Source organism: Phoca vitulina, unplaced genomic scaffold, assembly GCF_004348235.1.
Source record: "Phoca vitulina isolate PV1807 unplaced genomic scaffold, GSC_HSeal_1.0 scaffold104, whole genome shotgun sequence".
NCBI lineage: Eukaryota > Metazoa > Chordata > Mammalia > Carnivora > Phocidae > Phoca > Phoca vitulina.
The window spans coordinates 649,570-673,432 of NW_022589807.1; the positions used below are offsets into that span (position 1 = coordinate 649,570).

At 52.6% G+C, this 23,863-nt stretch overlaps 1 protein-coding gene across 1 annotated transcript in view; it reads right to left on the bottom strand.

The window, feature by feature from the left end:
* IPPK (inositol-pentakisphosphate 2-kinase) overlaps positions 1-23,863 on the bottom strand; it is a 45,212-nt gene that overhangs the window by 17,798 nt on the left and 3,551 nt on the right. Inside the window, exons 2-9 of the mRNA XM_032397807.1 lie at positions 21,543-21,590; positions 19,864-19,959; positions 17,408-17,474; positions 15,737-15,858; positions 14,073-14,162; positions 5,387-5,445; positions 4,976-5,048; positions 1,702-1,981 (exon numbers count right to left, since the gene is read on the bottom strand). Coding sequence (XP_032253698.1) covers positions 1,702-1,981; positions 4,976-5,048; positions 5,387-5,445; positions 14,073-14,162; positions 15,737-15,858; positions 17,408-17,474; positions 19,864-19,959; positions 21,543-21,590 — 835 coding nt within the window. The remainder of the gene's footprint in view (positions 1-1,701; positions 1,982-4,975; positions 5,049-5,386; positions 5,446-14,072; positions 14,163-15,736; positions 15,859-17,407; positions 17,475-19,863; positions 19,960-21,542; positions 21,591-23,863) is intronic.

A 23,863-nucleotide genomic window follows, 5' to 3' on the forward strand; every position in this document is an offset into this window, starting at 1 on the left:
CGGCTCTCAGTCTGAATTAGCCAGGCGCAAAAATTTTAAATGACCACACTGACGTCCCCAAACCTGGGAGACCGTGTCTGTGGAGCCCAGAGCCACAGCCCATGCTGATGCGTGGGTGGCCACATAGGACGGCAGTCAGAGCCGCCGCCGATAAACCCGCAGCAGGGAGCGGCCACCGCGGGGTCAGGGTGGGCACCAGGGGCCGTGCCCCGGGGAAGACAGGGTCCCGGGCCCCTCCCTCCCCCTTGAAGGGGGCAGCCGTGTGCAGTACGGACACTTTGACCTCTGACCTCCCACTGCTGGCAGGACACGCTCAGCCACTTGAGACAGGGTGGAAACACACAGACCCAGCTAGGGGGATTTGCTGAAATTACAGGCTGTGTGTGGAGTACCTACCTCGTGGTCAATAAAAATTTCAAAAAATACGATTGCTGACACGCATTTGGTTATTAGGCAAAAATATCAGATTACAGAGTAGCACGGAGAGCACGATTTGTCGTCCTAGACGGCACGTCCCGTGGGTCATGCTGGGTCAGCCTGTGTCCGGGGGGGCCTGGCAGAAAAGTCCCAGGTGCCAGCGGAGCCTCAGCATCCATCCGTGTCCTTCCAGACACATTCTGTCGTCTACTTAAGAGCCCCAATATGGGCATAATTCTACCACAATTTTCTGAAGTGATCAGGTATCACTTTTTTATGAAAAAAGCCACAAAATTCATTTGTGCTAAGAAAAATTTGGCCCAGGGACGCATGGGTGGCTCAGTCGTTAAAGCGTCTGCCATCAGCTCAGGTCATGATCCCAGGGTCCTGGGATCGAGCCCCACATCGGGCTCCCTGCTCGGCGGGAAGTCTGCTTCTCCCTCTCCCACTCCCCCTGCCTGCGTTCCCTCTCTCGCTGTGTCTCTCTCTGTCAAATAAGTACATAAAATCTTTAAAAAAAGAAAGAATGAAAGAAAAATTCGGCACGAGGGGCAGACGGCGGGTGATCAGCCACACTCGGGCCGCCGCTCCGCAAACACGGCAGCACGAGAAGCCACGCAGGAGCAGGGCCACAGTCTCCCTGCATCACACCCTGCGGCGGCCGCCAGAGACCACAGGGCCTTCAGCCCGAAACGGGAATGATCTGAGTCTTCCTCGTCAGCCCCCGAAGGAAGCTCCTGGCTACGGCTCCTCATGACACAGGCCTGCGCGTGGCACGGAGCCCACCAGCACACGACCGAGGGACAAATGAGGAGCCTGGGAACATTCACGGCAAAACTCCAAACCTGCCACCACCGAGCTGCCTCAAAGCTGGGACGCCCACTGAGTCACAGCCAGCCCACTGGCAAGTGGAAGTTGTGGGGGCCACCCCACCCCAAAGGGCCCAGAGCTGTGGGACTCCGGCCTTCCGAGCCTCAGCTCTCCACCCGCCGGAGAAAAGCTACCCCTCAGGGTGGCCATGCTGACGAGACGGGCTCACAGGGAAAGTGTTCGGCAAACTACTGAGGACGCACAGACACGGGGAGCGGTGTTTTAGGGGAAAACCCTACAGCTCAGATAAAAGATGAGGCAGGCGTCTCCCCAGCAGGGCTGGGAGGTGGGAAGGGCCAGCTGTGGGGAGCCCTGATGAGGCCCAGGCTGCCCCCACAAGAGCTCCGTGAGGCCAGGCAGGACCCTGGCAGGTCACGCCACACTCTGCCCGCCCCTGCGCCCCGCGTGGCCTACCTTGGCGGTGCAGGCTCCTGCCGAAAGGGCTGGCTTCACAGACACGAGGACCCCGTGGCCCAGGCCCCCGCCTCAGGGCACCTGCCCAGCCCTTGTCCGAGCCGCTCAGCAGCACCCGCGTGATGACCCGCACCAGCTCCCGGATCACAGCCCTTGTGCAGTGGGGCCCGCCGGCCAGGCCGTTGGAAGGGAAGAAGAAGGGCTTCAGGTGGTGTGCGAGCTCGTTCCAGTCAGCCACGGGGCTGCGGGCATCTGTGCAGCCGTAGATCAGCTCACCGTTCTTCAGGCAGGGAGAGAGACAGGGAAACGTCACCTCCACGGGCTGGGGGCAGAACACCTTTGTCTCTGCCCACTGGGCAGGAAAAAGGACTTGACACCCTACATTTGTCTCCGTCTGGGGCCCTGCACACCGTGGCCCTCCAGGGAAACCCACCCTCACGCACTGTGTCACTGGCCAAGAGGCAAATCCCATTAGAACATGTAATAGAACAAATGTTCCCAAAAACCTAAGACCGGTCCTGGCCTAAAACACAAGGCCTCAGGCAAACGCAGCCCAAAGCCCAAACCCCCAAAGACCCCAGGCTGTTTATCCGAGAAGCCATGTGACACCGGTGCTCCTAAGGGACACACAGTGTCAGTCTGACCCCGAGCAGGCAAACTTCTTGGCCAGTGTGGGTATCCGTGGGCCACCTGCATCTTGGGGACTTCTGTCCTCTGCGACAGGCTGGGCCACGCTTCCTGCCAGGGCGGGTGAGGCTGCCCGTGTCACCACGTGCACTGTTTCGTCCCCAAGGCCATCCTGCCTTTTAAAACCAAGTCCAGCAAAGACACTCCCATGGCACCAACATTCCCAGGGCTGCGAGCAGGGCTGCCAAGTGGGCTGACCCTGTGACCAAGGGACCCTGATCCCCACACGCCTGAGCAGCAGTGACCAACTCCTTGTCCCCTGGTTTCCCCATCTGAGAGAGAGTGTGGTCAGCAGTCCCCGGACAGTCCCCAGGGGCCCCGACACTCACACCCTGTAGCCCCCTCCCCACGGTGGAGCGTGAGCCACAGCACATCCCTGGCAAGACCACGTTACAAAAGATGCTATGGCTTCCCTCTCGTGCCGCTCCTCTCAAGCCACGTGGCCCCGCTGAGCAGACCCTGGAGCTCCGCCCCCGGCCAGGAACCAAGGCGTCCTGCCCACACCATTAAGGACACCATCCTGGGAGCCCAGCCTCAGGCCCTCGCCAAGCTGTCAGAGAGGACACGGCTTCGAGAGGGACCCGGCGCCAGGGCCAGCTATGCCGCCCGATTCCAGGCCATGACACTGAGCGCCGGGGTGTGGTTGTTACGTAGCAGTGGGGATTGATCTGGACTGACCCCAGCAATGTCCTCCTAACACAGAGGAGGACGGTCCCTGCCCTGGGTGGCACTTGGCAATTCAGTCCCCAAGGTGTGGACTGGGCATTCGTCCTTCATCTAGGTCCTGCGATGCAGGAGTGCGCGTGATGCCTCCCGGGGGGTCTCCTGTCATGCGTCGGAGCAAGAGGCACACAGCTGAGGTCACTGCTGGCCCCGGGACCCAGGGAAGCCGTGACGAGACGACTGGCCCTTGAGATGGGCCTTACCAGCAGGAAGAAGGCGTGCCAGGCAGAGGGCCAGCAGGAGCTCCTGCTGGGGAAGGAGACCAAGGCGAAGCACTAAGGGAAACCGGGCACTGGGGGCCGCCACCAGGTCTGGTGCGGGAGCCGCCCTCCTCCAGGCCTGTGAGCCGCTGGGGGACTGCTGGCCGGCGGAAGCCTCTTCTCCCCAGGGTCTAAAATCCACGCAAGTACAGATGATTGTGACATCAGCGGAGTGCCATTGTCCCGGGCTCCATGACAAGGCGCCACATCCCCCACGTCTCCCGAGTGCCCAGTGTCGGGGTGGACACGGCCACAGCTGTGGAGTCTGTGCAGAACACTCAGCACGCAGGGAAGAGACTCCCACAGCGGACGGTGGTGGCACCAGCCACGGCCCGGGAAACGGCCCACACCTGACCCTGAGAACCGAAGCCTGGCTCAAGAGCAGCGACGGCACGTGCAGGAGCGCGCACTGTCGCTCCAGAGAGCGTCGGGAAAAGCCAGCCTGTGTCACTTCTCTTAAGCCCGGCCCCAGGGCAGGCACACTCAGCAAAGGGTCCGCCGGGAAGACTGCCCGCCTCACTGAAGGTTCCAGATCAATCCCCAGATGAAAGAGGATTCATCTTTAGGACTGAAATATAAAGTCCCTTCAGTCTTCATAACAATTAAAAATAAAAACTGACTGTGAAATAGGCCCTTTTTCTAGAATTGGGAAGGTGGAGGCAGATGGGTTAAAGTCCATTCACTCTGACCAGATTTCTGAGCCCGATGGGGGAAAGCAGGTGGAGAAGAGGCTCCCGCCCACCCCCCCAAGCTCACTCCGAGGGACATCCGTGTGCAGAGCATCCCCATCCGCCCAGAGCGGGACGCAGAGGGCACGAGGCTGTCCGGATACAACAGCCCTGCTTCTCCACGCAGACGCAGTGCTCGCAAGCCTGGCCCGCGCCGCAGACTCGCGCTCCCACGGAACGCCGAACAGGGACGCAGCCGGGGCAGGAGGCAGGGTCAGGGGTGAGCAGAAAAGGAGACGGCGAGGGGGACCCGAGCGGACACATTTCCAACACAGGCCACACTGAGCCCTCCTCCAGCTCGGGGCCAGCCCTGCTCCCCGCCCCCCTCGGCCTCACCGGCCTCCCGCCAGCAGGCAACCGCAGGGTGTCGGAGCCGGGGCAGGGAGCCTGCAGACGGCGGAGGAGGAGCTGCAGGGGCCAGCGCCAGTGTCGGGTGGCGGACGCTCCCCGTGCAGGGCCAGGAGCCCAGAGCCACTGAGACTTGGCTCACTGACCAGATCTGGGAACTACGCGGTCCCTAAATCAACTGCGACCAAAGGCACAGGTGGGGCCACTCTCTCAGAGATGCAGAGAACCCCTGGGACGCAGCCCAGCGGAGTCGGGGCCGTCCTGTCCCGGGACCCGAGTTGGGCTGTGTGCACCCAGGGAGCCAAGGCCGCCCAGTGGTCCAGGAGCTGATGTCCCACACTCTAGGGGTCACAGGATGCCCCGCCTGTGGAACGCGGCTTGGAAAAAGAACCAAAGGACTTTGCACCACGGCAGCCCCAGCCCAGACGCCCTCATCTGCGGGACCGAAGTGCCCTGGGTTCGCCCAACCCGGTGTGGACACCCAGCGGCCCCTCCGCTGAAGTGGCACGAAAGAGAAGCAACTCTTACCTTAAATATCTTTAAGTTGTTCTGAGCTTCCTGTAACAAGCTCTTCAAGGCAAAGTGCATTCTCTGCTTATTTCTAAAAGGAAAAGACACGATTGATAGAATTATGAGCAGTCTTTGCTTTCACCTGCCTGAGGCTCAGGGGACGGGACTCAGGGGATGTGCCTCTGAGGGCAGCTTGGAGGCTTCAGGCTCTGCGGGCTAAGGAGCCACATGCCCCCAGCCTTTCTCAAGGAGGCCCCCCATCACTGTTCCTAACCCCCCTGCTCCCCAGCCGCTGCCCCCCACAGCTGAGCTGACCCCAGGCAAGAACCCTGAGCTCTGCCCAGGACCCTGGCTACCGGCCGGCGAGTGGCCCCCTCCCCCGCCCCCATGGAAGGCGGCACTAAGGCCAAAGGAGAAGTGCTCTCTTACCCTGAGTAGAGGTCGAGGGGACAGTATTTACTTATCTGCTTCCACTTCCCGGTTGCCACCTGTTAAGAAAGCACCAAGTGCTGTAAATGACCGGCTGGGGCAGCACGAGGCCAACGCCTCCGAGAGATGACGAGGGCGCTGAAGGTCCCCGCAGAGGCCAGCACCCAGGGGCCCATCATCACTAGTGGGGCCGGGGCTTGAGTCCAACCCCAGGAACCCTCAGCCCTCCTCTGAGCCTCAGGTGGCTGCCAGCCCAGCCCCCCGCCACGAGCAGGGAAGCTGGCAGCCAGCACCTTTTCAAAATGACACAGCGAAAGCGGCCTCTTTCTACAGCCAGCAGCACACGGTCTCACAAAATAACATGGCTAAACTCTGCTAATCAGATGAACAAACCCTTACAATTGTAATGTTCAGGAAGAGGAGGGTATGGCTAGTAATTTCATGTTTGGGGGGAGAAGATACATTGGCACAACCTTCTGAAAGTCAACTTGCTGGTTTCCATCAAATTTGCAATGTGGGTATCCCCTGACTTGGCAAATCTATGAGGAGTCATGAGATCAAGAATGCTCACTGCAGCCTGACTGTAACAGCGAGGTCGGGAAATAGCTTCACAGGGCATCTGCTCCCGTGGGCCACATGCTAAATGAAGGAATGAATAAACGATATTCAGCTTACAGAAAGAGGCAAAACAAAAAATCACCAACATTTATTCAATAAAAAAACGCAATTTGCCTAGGTGGAAATGTTGTTACTTTGCTTAAAAAAAAAAGGGGGCCTCCATATGTGCATATATCCAATACACGCTGAAAAAGCCTTGAAGGATACACAACAAACAATCTTCAAGGATTAGTTAAGTGAAAAAAGCAATTAGCAGAACAACTACATATGGTGAGATCCCATATTTCCTTTATAAAAGTATATGTGTCCATGCACATGTGAGCACACGCCAGAATACATGTGGGAAAAGGCATCATCTCATTTCCACTTGGATAACATGTATGTTTGTGTTGGCACAGAGAGAAGTCTGGAAGGATGTGCCAACTGACAACACGGGTTACCTCTGGGAAATTCCGTATTTTATCAGTTAAATGAGCAGGTATTGCTTCATAGTAAAAACCAGTTCTTAAAAAATCCATCAAATGAATGGTGACAATGAAGACCATCTCCTAAATGCTGACATACCTTATTTTCCCTAAGAGCCTAGAAAGTTGTAACACCACAAAGAAAAGATGGGGTGAGTCAGCAAAAATGGTGGAATAAAGACCTCTGGAAATTCTCTCCTCCATAAGGGCAATGAGAAAACTGGCAAAAACTGTCAGAATCAAAATTTTCAGGGGCACCTGGGTGGCTCAGTCATTAAGCGTCTGCCTTCGGCTCAGGTCACGATCCCCGGGTCCTGGGATGGAGCCCCGCATCAGGCTCCCTGCTCAGCGGGAAGCCTGCTTCTCCCTCTCCCTCTGCCTCTTCCCTCTGCTTGTGCTCTCTTTCCCTCGCTCTCAAAAAAAAAAAAACTTTTAAAAAAAAAAAAAAAAAAAACTTTCAGAATTCTGAAAATTAACCAAAGGCTTGCAACAATCTGGGGAGCATTTACTCAAGAAAAATGGCCAAATCTAGGAACAGTGAACTTTGTGGCATTTTTAATGCTCTCTTCCCACCCCTCTCTCTAGCTCCAAGGAAACCTTAAAAACCAACAACCCCAATCCTCGTGAAAACCCTGGCAGCCACCAGAGGGGGCTGAACCAGGCAGGAGTTTCTCCAAACCCTCATTCCCAAAGAATGGTCATTATGTGACCTATCTCTTGATTTCCCATTTTTGTTACCTGACTCAGAGCTTACCAAGTGCAAAAGGGGCATTTTCCCAAGGGGCATTTGTGAAAACTATCAGAGGCGACTGTTTAACTTCATGGCTACCTGAGAGAGTGGATAACAATTCAATAAAATAAAAGTTGTGGCAAACAATTAGGCTAACCTAAAGCTAAAAAAAAGAAAAAGCTGAGAAATGAGACCAACACAGGCTTTGGAAAGCTACAGCATAACCTGGGCATCTACAAGGCCATGCGCAGGCTCTGGAAAGACCTTAAAAGGCCCTCCCCTTCTGCTGATCTGAGGTTCTGAGGAAGTGAAGGCTAAGGAGAGTCGCAACCGCCATGCTGAGTGTTGATGGTGGGCCCTGTGTGCACACAGAGCCACTCAGCAGAGACTTACTGGTTGCAGACATTCAGGAAAATCTCAGTGCTTAAGAACTGTCAGCCAAGAGTTCTTCATCTATTAAACTATCCTTTAAAATGAAGGAGTGATTAAGACACTGCCAGAAAAACAGTAACTAAAAAAAATTTGTTGTTAGCTAACCTGCCCTACAAGAAATACTAAAGGAAACCCTTCAGGCTTAAATGAAAGGGCACTAGACAGTAACTCAAATCCATGTGAAGAAATAAAGAGCACAGCAGTAAAGAAACTACACAAGTAGATAAACATAAAAGACAATACAGATATATTCTGTTTGTGATTTTTTGATCCCATTCCCTTTAAAGACAGAATGTCCCTCACATGGCATAAGGCAATCGTCAGGAATCTATATTGACAAGCATACTATATATAAAGGTTAATTTGTGAGGGGGAAGGCAACAAAGCTACAAGGAGCAGTTTTTGTACACCAGTGAAATTAAGTTGGTATTAACTGAGCTAGACTGTTTAGCTTAAGATGTTAAATTAAAGAGTGACTAGACAGAAAATCAACAACAAAACAGAAGACTTGAACCACACTCTAAACCAACTAGACCTAACAAACATCTATAGGACACTCTACCCAGCAACAGCAGAATACACAATCTGATCAAGGAAACATGGAACATTCTCAAGGAGACATGAAGTCATGCAGATGTTCTCCAAACTCAGTGAAATGAAATTAGAAATCAATAGCTTAAAAAAAAAAAATTGAGAAACTCACAAATATGAGAAATCTAAACACATTCCTAATAATCAATGAATCAGAGAAGAAATCTACAGGGAAATCAGAAAATTGAGACAGAATGAAAATGCAACATACCAAAATTTATGGCAGGCAGAGAGAGCAGGGATTGCATGGAAATTTATACTTATAAACACCTATATAAAAAAGAAGAAAAATCTCAAATCAATAACCTACATTTCTACACTAATGAACTAGAAAAGTAAGGCCAACCTAAATCCAATGCAGATAGAGGGAAGGAAATAATAAAGATTAGTGCAGAGACAGATGAAATGAAAAATAGGGAGAAAAATGAAGAAAAAGAACAAAGCCATAAGTTGTTTCTTTGAAAAGATCAACAATTATTACAAATCCTTTGGCTAGATCAAGAAAAGTGCCTAAAAAAAAGAAATGAAAGAAAGGATGTTACTACCAACCTTGCAGAAATAAAGAAGAATGTTAGATGAATATTATCAACCAACAAATTAGATGAAATGCACAAATTTTCAGAAACACACAACTACCACAACTGAGTCAGGAAGAAATAGAGAATCTGAACAGAATAAAAATAAAAGAAAAAAATCTTCCAATAAAGGAAACCCCAGGACCAGATGATTTCACTAGTTAATTCTACCAAATGATTAAAGAAGAATCAACACCGATACTCAAACTCTTCCAAAAAATTAGAGGGGAGAGAAGCAAACACTTCCTAAATCATTCTATGAAGCCAGTTATCACCCTGATACCAAAACCAGACAAAACATCACTATAAAAGAATACTGCAGGCCAATATCTCTTAAGGAAAAGACCTTCAATAAAAACAATAAAAACTAACAAACCACATTTAGCAGCATATTTAAGGGATTTTACACCTATAATAAAGTGGGATTTATTCCAGAAATACAAGGGTGGTTCAACATATGAAAATCAATGTAACAGACCACACTGATAGAAAGGAAAGTACCTCATGATCATCTCCATAGATGTGGGACAAAATCTAACATTCTTTCATGATTAAAAAAAAAAAAACCGGGGCACCTGGGTGACTCAGTCGTTAAGCGTCTGCCTTCGGCTCAGGTCATGATCCCAGGGTCCTGGGATCGAGCCCCGCATCAGGCTCCCTGCTCAGCGGGAAGCCTGCTTCTCCCTCTCCCACTCCCCCTGCTTGTGTTCCCTCTCCCACTGTGTCTCTCTCTGTAAAATAAATAAATAAAATCTTTAAAAAAAAAACAAAACTGAAAGCTTCTGCCTAAGATCAGGAACAAGATAAGGATGTCCACTCTTGCTTCTAAACAATATTGTACTGCAAGTTCTAACCAGAGCAATTAGGAAAGAAAAACAAAGGACACCCAGATTGGAAAGGACGAAGTAAAATTATCCCTATTTGCAAGTGATCTGATCATGTATACAGAAAATCCTAAAAAACTACCACCACAAAAAACAAGACAAAAAAAAATAGAGCAAATAAACAGGTTCATCAAGGGTGACAGGATATCAATGTACAAAGAACAATTGCATCTCTCACCTCACACCCATTAGAATGGCTACTATCAGAAAACAAACTAGCAAGTGTTGGTAAGGGTGTAAGGAAAGTGGAACTCTTATGTACCATGGTAGGAACGTAAAATGGCACAGGTGCTGTGGAAAACAGTATGGTGGTTGTAATTAAAAATGAAGTTACCACGTGACCAACAATCCTACTTCTGGGTATACAGTCAAGAGAACTGAAAGCAGAATCTCAGAGGTATTTGCACACCCATGTTCATAGAAGCATTATTTTCACAAAAGCCAAAAGACAGAAGCAACCCAGTGTCTACCACTGGATAAATGGATTAAAAATGTGGTATATATATTCAACAGACTATTATTCAGTCTTTTTTTTTTTAAGATTTTATTTATTTATTTGACAGAGAGAGACACAGTGAGAGAGGGAACACAAGCAGGGGGAGTGGGAGAGGGAGAAGCAAGCTTCCTGCCAAGCAGGGACCCCGATGTGGGGCTCAATCCCAGGACCCTGGGATCATGACCTGAGCCGAAGGCAGACACTTAACAACTGAGCCACCCAGGCGCCCCCTATTATTCAGTCTTAAAAAGGAAGGAAATTCCAACATATTTCACAACATGGATGAACCTTGAGAACATAAGTGAAATGAGTCAGTCACAAAAGGACAAATCCTGTATAATTCCATTTATGTGAAGTAGCTACAGTAGTGAAATTCACAGAGGCAGAAACTAGGATGGTGGTTGCCGGGGGCTGAGGAAAGGAAGTGTGGAGTTGTTTAATGGGGACAGAGTTTCAGTTTGGGATGATGAAAAGTTCTGCAGATGGATGGTGGTGATGGTTGCACAACAATGTAATAACTTAATGGTTAAGGTGGTAAGTTGTATGTTATGTGTATTTCACCACAATTAAAAATACATATTTTAAAAATCAATTCTATTTCTATGCAATAAACAAACTGAAAATGAAATGAAAAAAAAATACCACTTACAACAGCATCCAAAATGATAAAACACTTAGGGATAAATGTAACAAAAAATGTATAAGACTTACACATTGAAAACCATAAAATAGGGGCGCCTGGGTGGCTCAGTCGTTAAGTGTCTGCCTTTGGCTCAGGTCATGATCCCAGGGTCCTGGGATCGAGCCCCACATCGGGCTCCCTGCTCAGCGGGAGGCCTGCTTCTCCCTCTCCCACTCCCCTGCTTGTGTTCCCTCTCTTGCTGTGTCTCTCTCTGTCAAATAAATAAATAAAATCTTTAAAGAAAAAAAAAAAAAACCATAAAATACCACTGAATGAAATTAAAATCCTAAATAAATGGAAAAACATCCTGTGTTCACAGAATATGAATACTGTTACAGTGGCGATACCTCCCAAATTGATCGGCAATTCAGTGGATCCTATCAAAACTCCCAGCTGGTTTCTTTGAGGAAACTGAGAAGCTAAAGACATCTAAATTGGAAAAGAAAGAAAACTCTATTCACAGATGGCATGATCCTATATGTAGAAAATTCCAAAGAATCTACAAGAAAGCCACTCAGCAAAGCTGCAGGGTACAAGATCAACATACAAAAATTAGTTGTGTTTTGGGGCACCTGGGAGGCTCAGGTCGTGATCTCAAGGTCCTGGGACTGAGTTCAGCAGGGAGTCTGCTTCTCACTCTCATGCTGCCCCTCCCCCCCACTCGTTCTCTCCCTCTCTCTCTCAAATAAATGGATAAAATCCTTAAAAAAAAAAAAATGAGTGTTTCTATACATCAGCAATAAACAGTCTAAGAAAAAAATTAAAGCAATTCCGTTTATAATCATATTTACAATATCCTGAAGGAATTATCTAGAAATAAATTTAACCAAAGTGGTAAAAGACTTGCACCCTGGGTGGGGGGCGGGGGGGAAGACTTGTACCCTGAAAGCTATAAAATGTTGCTGAAAGAAATTTTAGAAGTCCTAAGTAAGTAGAAAGACAGCCTGTGTTCATGGATTATAAGTCTTTTTTTTTTTCTTTTTTTTAAAGATTTTATTTGACAGAGAGAGACACAGCGAGAGAGGGAACACAAGCAGGGAGAGGGGGAGAGGGAGAAGCAGGCTTCCCGCCGAGCAGGGAGCCCGACGCGGGGCTCGATCCCAGGACCCTGGAACCATGACCTGAGCTGAAGGCAGACGCTTAACGACTGAGCCACCCAGGCGCCCCGGATCATAAGTCTTAATACTGGTAAGATGGCAGCACTACCCAAAGTGATCTACATGTTCCTGCAATTTCTTTCAAAGTCTCAATAATCTTTTTTTGCAGAAATGAAAAATCCAATCCTCAAATTCATATGTAACTATAAGGAGTCTCAAAAAAAGCCAAAACAATCTTGAAAAAGAAGAACAAAGCTGGAGGACTCAAACTTCCTGATTTCAAAACTGACTGCAAAGCTACAGAATCAAAAAAAGGGCCACACTGGCCTAAGGACAGACATACAGGCCAATGGAACAGAACAGAGAGCCCAGATAGAAACCACCACATTTACAGCCAAAAGATCTTCGGTAAGGGAGCCAAGACCATTCAATGGAGAAAGGACAGTCCTTTCAACAAATGGTGCTGGGAAACTGAAATTAAACGCAAAAGAAATTGGGCCCCTAACTCCCTTTACAAAAATTAACATAAAATAGGGTGCCTGGGTGGCTCAGTCCTTAAGTGTCTGCCTTCGGCTCAGGTCGTGATCCCAGAGTCCCGGGATGGAGCCCTCCGTCGGGCTCCCAGCTCAGCGGGAAGCCTGCTTCTCCCTCTGCTCCTCACCTCGCTCACTCTCTCTCACACTTTCTCACATAAATAAATAAATCTTTAAAAAAAAAAAATTCAGGGCGCCTGGGTGGCTCAGTCGTTAAGCGTCTGCCTTCGGCTCAGGTCATGGTCCCAGGGTCCTGGGATCGAGCCCCGCATCGGGCTCCCTGCTCCGCGGGGAGCCTGCTTCTCCCTCTCCCACTCCCCCTGCTTGTGTTCCTGCTCTCGCTACCTCTCTCTCTGTCAAATAAATAAATAAAATCTTTAAAAAAAAAAAAAAATTTTTCAAAAATTAACATAAAATGGATCAAAACCATAGGGGAAAACCTGCATGACCTTGCATTAGGCAATGACTTCTTAGCTATGACACCAAAAGCACAGGCAACCAGAGAAAAAACAAACTAACCTTTAGTAAAATTAAGAACATTTGTGCATCAGAGGATACTAACGACAGAGTGTAAAGATAACTGACAGAATGGGAGAACGTATTTGCTAGTCACATATCTGATAAAGGATTAATATCCAAAATATATACAGAACCCCTAACTCAACAATAACAACAAAATAACCCGATTCAAAAATGGGCAAAGGACTTGAACAAATATAGCTCAAAAGAAAACATACAAATGGCCGACGAGCCCGTGACAAGACCTGCGCCATCACGAACCGTTAGGAACACACAGATGAAACCCACAGTGAGCTGCCGCTTCATGCCCCCGAGGGTCATAATCACAAAGAGGGACAACAGCAAGTGCCGGCGAGGGTGTGGATGGATTAGACCCTCATACGTTGCTGGTGGGAATATAAAATGGTGCGAGAGCTGTGGACATAGCTTGACATTTGCTCCAAAAATTAAACACGACTTCTCTAAGACCCAGCAGTTGCACCCCTAGGATTCACCCCCGAGAACGGAAAGCAGCGACTCAAACAAGCACGGGTACACGCACGTTCACGGCAGCACTACTCACAACAGCCAAAAGGGAGAAACGACCCACATGTCCATCAAGAGACAAATGATCGACCAGACATTCCCATTCGACGCAAGAGCGTTCAACCACGCTACAGTGTGATGCTCAGGGAAGGAGCCAGTCACAAAGAGCCCACGGGGTCCAGGATGCCATTTACAGGAAATGTCCAGAAGAGGCAAATCCACAGGGGCAGGTGGCTGCCGGGGGCTGGCCGAACGGGGGGCTGGGGAGTGACTGCTGATGGGATCAGGATTCTTTGTGAGGTGACGAAATGATTCTGGAACTGGAATGATGATGGTAGCACCATCATGCAAATTCACTAAAATCCAGACTTAACACACTTTAAACGGGTGAACTGAAGATATGCGAACTCTATCTCAACTGGTGAACGTGAACTACTTATGGAAGAAGACATCAGTCAGAAGCATCTAGGCTTTCTCCCACTGGCCGGGCAGCTCCGGGGGTCGCAGGGCAGGCCCCGCGCGCCGAGGCGGCCGCCTTACCTTGAGGTGCTGGTGCATGCAGTAGCGACACACCCTGTGCTTCACCTCGTGCGTCACGTCGCTGGACAAAGGGATGAACCCGCATTTTGGCTGCAAGATAAACAAGGAAGAAAAAAATGTTTAGGGACCAATCCCATACCTTCCAGGAGACGAGATAACAGAGCATGATACGCAGGAGAATCAGGAGATTTTATGTCCCCAAGAGTTGCTCTGATCTGCAGCCCCAGCGGGAAGAGACCCCTCCCTCATCACAGCACATCCCATCCTGGCTGCTACAGAGGTCTCCCTGGGGAGAACCAGACGTGCCTCCATCACAGACTAGACAAAGCATAACACTGAGCAGCTTCGTGTTTCTTCTGTGACACGATGTGACAGGAAAGCCTCTAGGATGCAGGTCTGCCCCAGCTCCCAGCTCTAAGAAGCAGAACCCTCGTTTCCTCGGACACGGAGTGACCAGGAAGGCCCATCTAACAGCTGTTATGCTCATAGAACACCTGCTGCCTTTTTGTTTTTCTTTCCTTTTCCTCCTTCCTTCCTTCTTTCCTTCTTTCTTTACTTCCTTCCCTCTTCCTTCCTTCCTCTTTCATTCATTCAGTCGAGAAAGAGAGAGAGCACGTGCATGCATGAGCAGGGGCAGAGGGCAGAGGGGGAGGGAGAATCTTAAGCAGCTTATGCCCAGCATGGTGCCTGACAAAGGGCTCAATCTCACGACCCCAAGGTCATGACCTGAGCTGAAATCAAGAGCTGGGTGCTTAACCAACTGAGCCACCCAGGTGCCCCCATCCGCTGCCTTTTAAAACCACAGTGTTGAGGCTCTGAAGACCATACTGTCCGTCACCTGAGACCCATAACATCCACCCTGTGGTCAGGCAAGCAGGACATCAGTCCACACAGAGCACCCGGGGGTGTGAGTGCTCAGGGTCACAGGGGTGACCCAGAAATCACTGCCACAGAGCTTTGGAGGAAGGAGACAAACAATGGCCTGGGACATCTGGGAGGCGTCTCGAGGGGGAGAGGGCTCAGCAGCGCAGCAGACCCTGGCCCTCCTCCACCGGGGGGACAAACCAGGGCTCCAAAAGTAACACAGGCTTCTGGGCGGCAGAGCTGAAGCCACACCCTGGCCCTCCTCCACCGGGGGGACAAACCAGGGCTCCAAAAGTAACACAGGCTTCTGGGCCTCTGCAGAGGTCTCTCCTGAGTAGGAAGCAAAGGAACGGAGTGCCACCCATCAGACGGGCACCCCCGGAACTGAGCTCCTGGAGTGTAGTGTCACCAAGCAGCCAAGGGGCATGGCTTGGAAGGAGGTGAAAAGGGGGCCTGGCAAGCAGCACCCTCCGAGGAAAACAGGGAAGACAGAACCCAACACACTTCCTTCTGCCAGTGGCCATCTGCTGGCTCCACGTCATAGCACCAGGAACGGCCTAAATCTGAGGGTCTGGCCAGTGGGAGGAACCAGAGCAGCAAGGTGCAGGTGACAGACATGAAGGAACAGGAAGCAAGCTGAATCTATGGGAGTTGGGGGCTGGGAAGGGGCCATGAGGCCCAGCGTGGGGAACCCCAGGAGCTTCTGCTGCAAAGTGCCCTCCAGGTAGAAGACTCACAATTTACAATCTGGACCCTTGTTCCCCTCCCCCCACACCATCTTCCCCTTGACACAAGTTCACCTTGATCTCTACACAAAGAATCGGCCGGTGCTCTGCAAAACGGTAGGTCTGAAGTCTGGCTAAATTGGGAAGGCACAGGGCATAGCCACTGAAAGTGTCCAGGTCCTTGTCACAGCGAGATTCTGAAAGACAGAGCCAAGAAAAGACCTGAGAATCAGCACAGGACAGACAAGATGACCAATGGCAACATGGTGGACTGCTGTGGGGGAAGGCTCAGCCCTGCCCAAGAGAGGCCGTGGCCTCGGGCTCCCGCTGGGAGGCCTCCAAGCCTCAGGAGGTCCTGCCTAAGGAGCGTCCGTGTTTATCTGGGGGCTCTGGACACACGAGTGTAACACTGTGATTCAGGGCGGGGGTCTGGGCCCTGCAGAACCGGCTCCTCCTCCAGAGGGGCGGCCAGCTGTGTCTGTGTGCCCCAGCCCCAACCCTGGCTGGCACTCCTCCTCCGTGTGGTCACACCTTGTTGCTGGGAGAAGCAAGCAGTGTGCGCACAAGTCCAGTGGAGAAGCCGCCCGGGAGCTCAGGCAGGTGTCTCTCAGACACGCCCCAGAGCCTCTCCCCTGGTCTGGGTGTCATCTGCATCCCTCAGTGCGAGAAAACTTAGCCATGAGGATACCTGGGAGTTCAGGTCCTTCTACCAAGTCATCAGACCCGAGCTCAGTGTGGGGACCCCCAACTGTGTGAGCGTTGCCAGAAGTGGGGTGGTCTTGGGGATCACCCGCACCTCTGCGATTCCCTTAGCCCAGAAGCTGAGAGAGGAAGGAGGCAACAGCCTCACCTTCCATCCACAACCGGTTCCTTCAGAGCCCTCCAACACCGCTACTTCTTGGAACCAGATGTCGGGCCCAGGACATCTTGTGCGGCGGCTGCACAAGACGCAGCCTCTGGGCCCCCAGGGTAATCAGCCTTCCTCCATTCATGTCAGGAGGCCAATTACAAGGCATTATTACAACGAGGGACAGTTCTTATGACTGCCACGTCGGATACGTTCGATTGGTAATTATAAAACCAAATGACGATGCAGAGCCCCTAGAACAAGCATCAGTCTGCCCTCGTCTAGCGAGGAACAGCCAAGACCCAGTCCTGGCTGGGACGCATCTGTGGCCTCCTTCCCACACCAGAGCCCTGCTCCGCAGAGCACCCCAAACCAGAGGCTCTGGGGCACAACTGCCCTGCTTGCTTTCTCTTTCCTAATCATAGAAGGACTGGACACCGGCCACCCCCCACACCACAGACATCACATCCGGTCTCTGACTGAAAGGAAAAGCTCTCATGTGCCACGAGCAGTGCAGAAAGGCGCGGAGGCGATGGGGAGAAGCGGGCACGTCTGTCCGCTGCCTGCAGGAAGCTGAGCAGCCAGGTGGATTCCCGCTCCTGGGAGAAGGTGCTCAGGGCGCCTGGGCCGCCCCAGTCTCCTGGACTCTGGCAGCCGCCCTCCCCGCCCTAAGTCTGCACCACTCCAGCTCCCCTTCGGGCTCAGATGCTCTGTGCAGCGAGGGGAGCATCTGACGCCCAGAATCGCGTTCACGTGCTCCGAGCACGTTCTAGCTGAGAATAAAGTTTCTGGCAGCAGAATTGCTGAAAACGACATCGACCTAACGCGAGCAGTGTGTCAAACATTTTCCAAATGGAATATTTAAATCGCCAACAAAATTTGCAAGCTGGAACTCTTACCTGGCCTTTCGGACTGTATCTTTAAACAAAGCTGTTTCACGAAATCTAGAGGCAGCTGAACCACTTCCTGTAAGAACAAGTATGAAATACTCAGTGCGCCGCATGAGTGTGAATGTGCTTAATGCCACACAACTGCACACTCAAAAGTGGTGAAAACGGCAAAGTTCATATTATGTGTATTTTACCACGTTAAAAAATTACTTGTATGTGGGTTTAGAAATAAAACCTGCTCTGTTGTTTTGAGGACGCAACCAGATCAAACCGACACAAAGGTTTCTGTGCGTGAAGCGACAGGCCTCCTCAGAGCGCTGGCTTCCACGGTGAAAGGTGCGCCACCCAGTCGGTCACCGCGCCCGTGCCCCGGCTCCCGCCCCGTCTGAGGCCCACAGGGCCGGGCTCACGCGGTGCGAGAAGAAATCCCGCCACGACGGGAGCGCGGGGAGCAGCAGATGGGATCCATCCGGAGCCACAGGCGACTCAGCTGCTCTCAGCACAGGGTCCGCCAGCCCCCTTGCCTAAGTCGGTCACCAAGGTAAAAAGTAGAACTGCATTTCCTTAAACCTTAAATTCCCAATTTTATGATGAGTTCTATTTTAGGCATCCTTAACACTTAGCTACATTTACCAACCCGATTCAGACTCCTGAACCAGCGTGAACCACACCATCCTGCCTGACAGACGGACAGACGGAGGTAGTCAGCAGGGCAGGCGGTGAGCACCTACCTGCACAAAGCATTAACTTAGGAAGAACTACAGTTAAGACCACAGAATTCCTCTCCCGGAAGTGTAACATGGACGGCGTAGCCGCACCAGGTTCCCTGCTGACGCGCACCTGCCCTCGAAGGGATGCAGGATAGCCGCACAGAAGGACAAAGAGCCACCAGCCTGGGGGGCTGGGAGGTGAGCAGCATGTCCAAAGTCTTCCAGAATCTTCCCCCGGAGAAAAGCATCCCCTCACTTATCATCACGTCAAGTTCAAACGTGAAGTTAAGGCTGCCCCAGTGGTGTTCACCTCAGGAGGACTGGGTCCACAAAAGCAAGGCAACACTTTTAAAATTCCATCATTGTCTCAACTGCCGAAGTCCTGAAGATGCAAGACCCGAAGGCACCAGGGAAACAGCCTCTTCCACGTTTCCTAACCTCCAGCTCCCCTGGAGACAGGCCCAGACTAGTCCCCAAACCCAGCATGATGGGTGTGCCTGTCGCTCCGTCAGGGCCTCACGCTCCTGCACGGGCCTGTCCGTGTCTTGTCCCAGGACACAGAGGCGGGAAAGGCTCTCGCCAGGACTCCACCCCCCACCCCAACTGGCGTCAGCAGTCACTGTTTACACATGCTGGTTTTGCCTGAACGTGGCCTTATGCAGGCCAGAGATGTGATGTTCCTGCATTTCAACCATGCCAGGGCCCGCGTCCAAGGAAGAAAAAGCAGGTTGTGTTTCACTTTGTCAGGGTCTTCATGCAGAGGACATGTGTCAGTGGGGTGGATATTCCCAGGATGTGACCTTGTGAGCCCACCTCATTTGCCCAGAGCCCCATCCACTGTGGATAAACAGAACCCAACCTGGAGCCAGAGTGCACCCTGGGCCCTGGGGGTACATCCGGATGCTGTTCCTACCTGCCAGACCACTGTCGGCTGGGACCCTGAGCTCCCCACTGCCCTATGGACCCCTCCTGGGAGAAAGGTCTAGAGCATCCCCCAAGTGCTGCGGACAGAGAAATGCCCTCTCCTCAAGGAGAAAGCTGGCATTCAGCACGGCTGCATTCATTCAGACACCATCCAGGCTGGTCAGAGACATGGGGCTCCCACAGCCATGGGTTTCTGGCCTTCACAACTCACCTGGACAGCTGGGGACCTCACCAGGGCAGTCCTGGGCACTCTCACCCCTGTGTAGCCCCACATCGCCCAGGGCTGACCTACGAGGCCAGGAGGATGCCGTGGAAAGGACAGACACAACTCCAGGACAGGTCATCTCTCAGACGATGAGCTGGGGCAGCCAGGGCTAGGTCATACAGACACTCAGAGCCCTGTGGTGAGCCCACGCTGGGAGGTGCCGAGGCCCCCCAGCCAGCACCACCCTGCCAGCTCCAAGGCTGGCCCACCCTGGAAGAGGGTCCACAGCCCCAGTGGACCCCTAGCAGCAGAGGGCTCAGTGATGCCGTCCGGATCTGCCCTGAGAGCCTCACCAAGCCGGAGCCCCCCCAGTGATGGCAGGGTGCCGGGGGCCAGGGGTCCTGGCATATGCGGATCTCAGGTGGTCTCTCTGAACCTCACGTTTCTCGGCTAGAAAACGGGAATCGGACTACCTGCTCCGTGCCTCCCGTGCAGCCCCGGGAGAGAAGCACTTGGAACACAAGGGTTGTCAGGAAGCACCAAGGTCCAAACTATAGTCCAGAAGCTGGTAAGACTGACACGGAACGTGCCTGTGAATTCAGACTGTGTAAATCAAAGTCACTCACCCCACAATGGACATAGTTCTCTCCCAAAAACTCTTTCATGACATTTTTGCTGAAGTCCACTATGTTCTGTAGGTGCTGAAATATTTCTTCTGAGGTCTGTAAAAGAGAAGCGCAGGGAGGCCTCAGTGACCAGGGGAACGGGGCTGCCATGTCGCGGCCGCACACGCACCGGGCACCCAGGCCTCGGGGGAAGGGAGCCTCACCACGGAGACCGCCAGACCCACCGGAGCTCCCCTCCCGCAGGCCCCGCCCTCCTCCCACCCAGGACATCCCCCTAACCAATGCCACTTTGAAAATCTCTCCTAGCCAAAAATCAGCAGGTATTTGGATTTGGGTCCTCAGCATCCAAATGGAGAATATTTCTTCCCCAGTTAGAGGCTCTTAACCCACAGGCTGTGAGATTTGGGGAAGGAAGGAAATCAGCCCTGAGTCCCTCACTCTGGCCCAGGGTGGCAAGTCCGAGGGTGGACGGCAGGGCCCTCAGGGGCCAGCAGGCCATGGGCTCTCGGAGGATCCCAGACTGAGCTGCCACCCACGCCCCACACGACATGCAGACCCCAGCCTGCGTGGGAGCAAAGCCCGAGAGAACACCCAGAGCACTCCCAGGGGCACCCACAGCTGTCGCCGCAGAGCTCCTGACAAAAAGCTCCTCTTGTCAACAGAACTACCCTACGCAGCTCCTCACCACGACCGGTGCCAAGCCACACCGTTCGTAAAATAAAGACAAACTGCTGCCTAGGAGGACGCTGCCCCACATCCAGAGAACGTGACCCTTCCAGGCGCTGCAGACTGCTTGGGGGAATGGATGGTACAAGCTGCCTGGAGAAGGATCTAGCTTCCACTCGGATCCACCTGATCCCACAGGAACACAACACCCTGAACGCCTCTCGCGGCAGCTGAGACAGGAGACGACCTCCCGCCCAGGGCCACGTTCCTCCACACTGACCACACCGTCCCTAGGCCCCCCAGCTTTCTACCTCGGTCCCCTCATCTCCTTCTGCGAGGCCCTTCATTTCCACAGCCGTCCACCTCACCTGCCCCCTGGCGAGGTCTCTCAACCCAGATGAGCGCTGACTCCTGTTTCCCACACCCGGTGGGGGACCCAACTTCCACCCACCCCTCACCCCCCACCTACTGTGGGGTGGGACCCGTGGCCCCTGCCTGCTCTTTTTAATCACCCCCAGACGAACACCACAGCCGCTTCCCACCTGGAGGGAGACAGACACCGCTACTGGGGGGCAGCTCGCTGAGCATGTGCACGGTGCTCTGCTTGGGTGACTCAGCGACCAGAACCCCGAGCTCCACCCACACGGCCTGCTGGGACTTGAACCGCCATCGGCCCGAGCACCGACTCCACCAGCACAGCTACGGTCCCACAGATGCGGACACCAAGCCAGCAGGGTGGCAAAGCTGAGCCCTGGCCCTGGCCGTCCAGGCCACAAGCAGGGCTCTCTGCCCGCTCCTGGCTCAGCACCCCAGACCGTCCCAGGGGACCCAAAGTGACTCGGGCAGGTCAAAACGCTGGCCCTGCAGGAACCACGGACACCCCACTTTCTGCGCCCAGTGCTGTGTCACATTTAAATTTCTACAATTAGCACTAATACTTGTGCATTAGAAAAAAATCAAACTTTTCTCAAATAATTGTTTTAATGACGGGGTGGCAAACCCACCAATCTTACCTTCTTTCTGCTTGGAGGGAACTTCAGGAAACGCAGCACCACACAACGCTATTGGGAAATAAAACAAAGTCTGGTCAGTGCCTGCCCCAAGCCCGGGGACAAGGGGGTGGCTGTGGGGAGGGGGACCAGGCCTGGGCCCCGGGGCAACCAGAAAACCGGATACCTCTGGCTCAGCCAGCTCATTCCCAGGAATCGATCTTACAGAAATAACTACAGTGCACGGGAGATTGCAGCTACTGCAGACAGGAGTGTGGTGCATAATTCCAAGTAAAATGGAAACAACCCAAGGGGCCAACAACAGTGCCATGGCCAAACACAGCAGGACGCCGTCCACACTGCGGAGCGCTGGAAACGAAGACCAACGTTCACAGATGCGGGGGTGCAGTCATCACCCACTGGTGAGTGAGGAAGGGCACAAACGGGGCTTTAAACACACTCGTGCATGTGTGTATGGGTACAACTCCATTCATGTCAAGTTCAAAAGCCAGTAAGAGCAAGACCTGGCGACTACCCCACAGGTGGGTGGGACTGTCCCTGAGGAACGTTCTAGAAGGGGCTGGTCACAGGATTACAGGTCCATGCACTCCGTGATAATCAAGCTACATACACACTTACGATCCAGGCACATTTCTGTAGGTTTGTTACACTTCATTTTTAAAAGTTCGTAAAATAGGGCACCTGGGTGGCTCAGCTGGTTAAGCAACTGCCTTCGGCTCAGGTCATGATCCTGGAGCCCCCAGGATTGAGCCCCACATCGGGCTCCCTGCTCAGCGGGGAGTCTGCTCCTCCCTCTGACCCTCACCCCTCTCATGCTCTCTCTCTCAACTAGATAAATAAAAAAATAAAAGTTCATAAAATAAAAAGTTTTAAAGTATGTGCGCACTCGGTTTGTATGAAACAGTCTGAAAGGACTCAACACCGGTGACAGGGTCTCCACGGAGCGACAAATGGGACAACTTCTTAAAGTCCGTCCAGCACAAAATGCCGGGAAAGTGGAGACGGGGACAGGCTTGGGGAGGCCCTGCAGCCTGACGCAGGGCAGCTCTGCAGGCGACTGAGGCGGGGCCCCACCTTCACACCCTTGAGGACACTGAGAGAATCTAGGATTTTCACAAGCTGAAAAAGTCAACGAATGGAGGCATGACACACACGCACATTAAACCATCTCAAAGCCCACAGTGAAGGACACAACTTGTCACTTATAAAAGGAACAAAAGTATTCGCTGCTCCGAAAGTCCCAGGCGAGGGGGAGGTGGGGCGGTGGGCGCAGTGTGCCAAGCGACCTGGGAGATGTGCCCACTGAGAGCCCGCCTCTCCACAGCCAGCCCTAACGGCGCAGCCACACGAGCATCTGACCCCGTGGCACGGGGACTCCGGCTGCCCAGGGGCTCTGCGGCCTTGTGCACGAGGGCAAAGGATTTTCTACACATTGATGCTGTGAGGTTGAATGAAAAAGCAGAAAACAAAAACGAACAGGTAGGATTCCCAAGTACCCAATAAAAGCATAAAATGGAAGCAAGTACACCAAAGTCACGACAAAAATTATTTTCGTAGTGGGAAAATATTAGGTGCTTTTCACTTCCTTCCGTCCAATATTCTGTATTTTCTGGGCAGTAATTAGGATCAAATAAGAATGAAAGACCACAAAGAACAACATACTAAGAGAGAGAGCTGTCCGCGAGAAGCCCGAGGGAGGGTGGAATCAAGGCTCCAGGGCCGCCCTGTGCCCGCAGCCACCAGCAGGTGTGCCGTCTCAGGCCCAGGACACGCTGGGAAGACCGCAAGGCAGTGGGGACCAGGCAACTTCCAAGGGAAAGGGAGAGAAACACAACAGAAAGAATTAGCCCCCGGGACGCTGCCCCCAGTGCCCGGCCCTGCTGCTCGTGAGGCCTAGCCACAGCCTAGTCCGTCAGAACACCAGTGACAGAACCCCAGCCCACAGTGTGGTGAGGGGATGAGGGCCAGGACAGCTGCTGGGCTGACAGCCCCACACAGGGCAGACGGCAGCAAGCCATGTCACAGAGGGTAGTCAGGACGCCGCAGGGAGGCCGGACAGGGGGGGCACATGGGGACAGCAGGGGCCTACAGTGGGCAGGACATTTTCCTTCCCAGGCTCCGGCTGCCAGGTCTGTGCCCACAGCTGCCACAGGACTGACACGGTCACAGATTCGAGCGGGGAGGTGGCGGGGGGCAGGACAATGGAGGTGTAAGCCCGGCCGACATCTGGGGGCCGGACACCTGGGGGCTGGGGCAGAAGGGGCACTTGGGTGGTCCCTGAAGGGATGGAAAATCCGACAGCCAGAAGAGAAGTGGAAGGATCT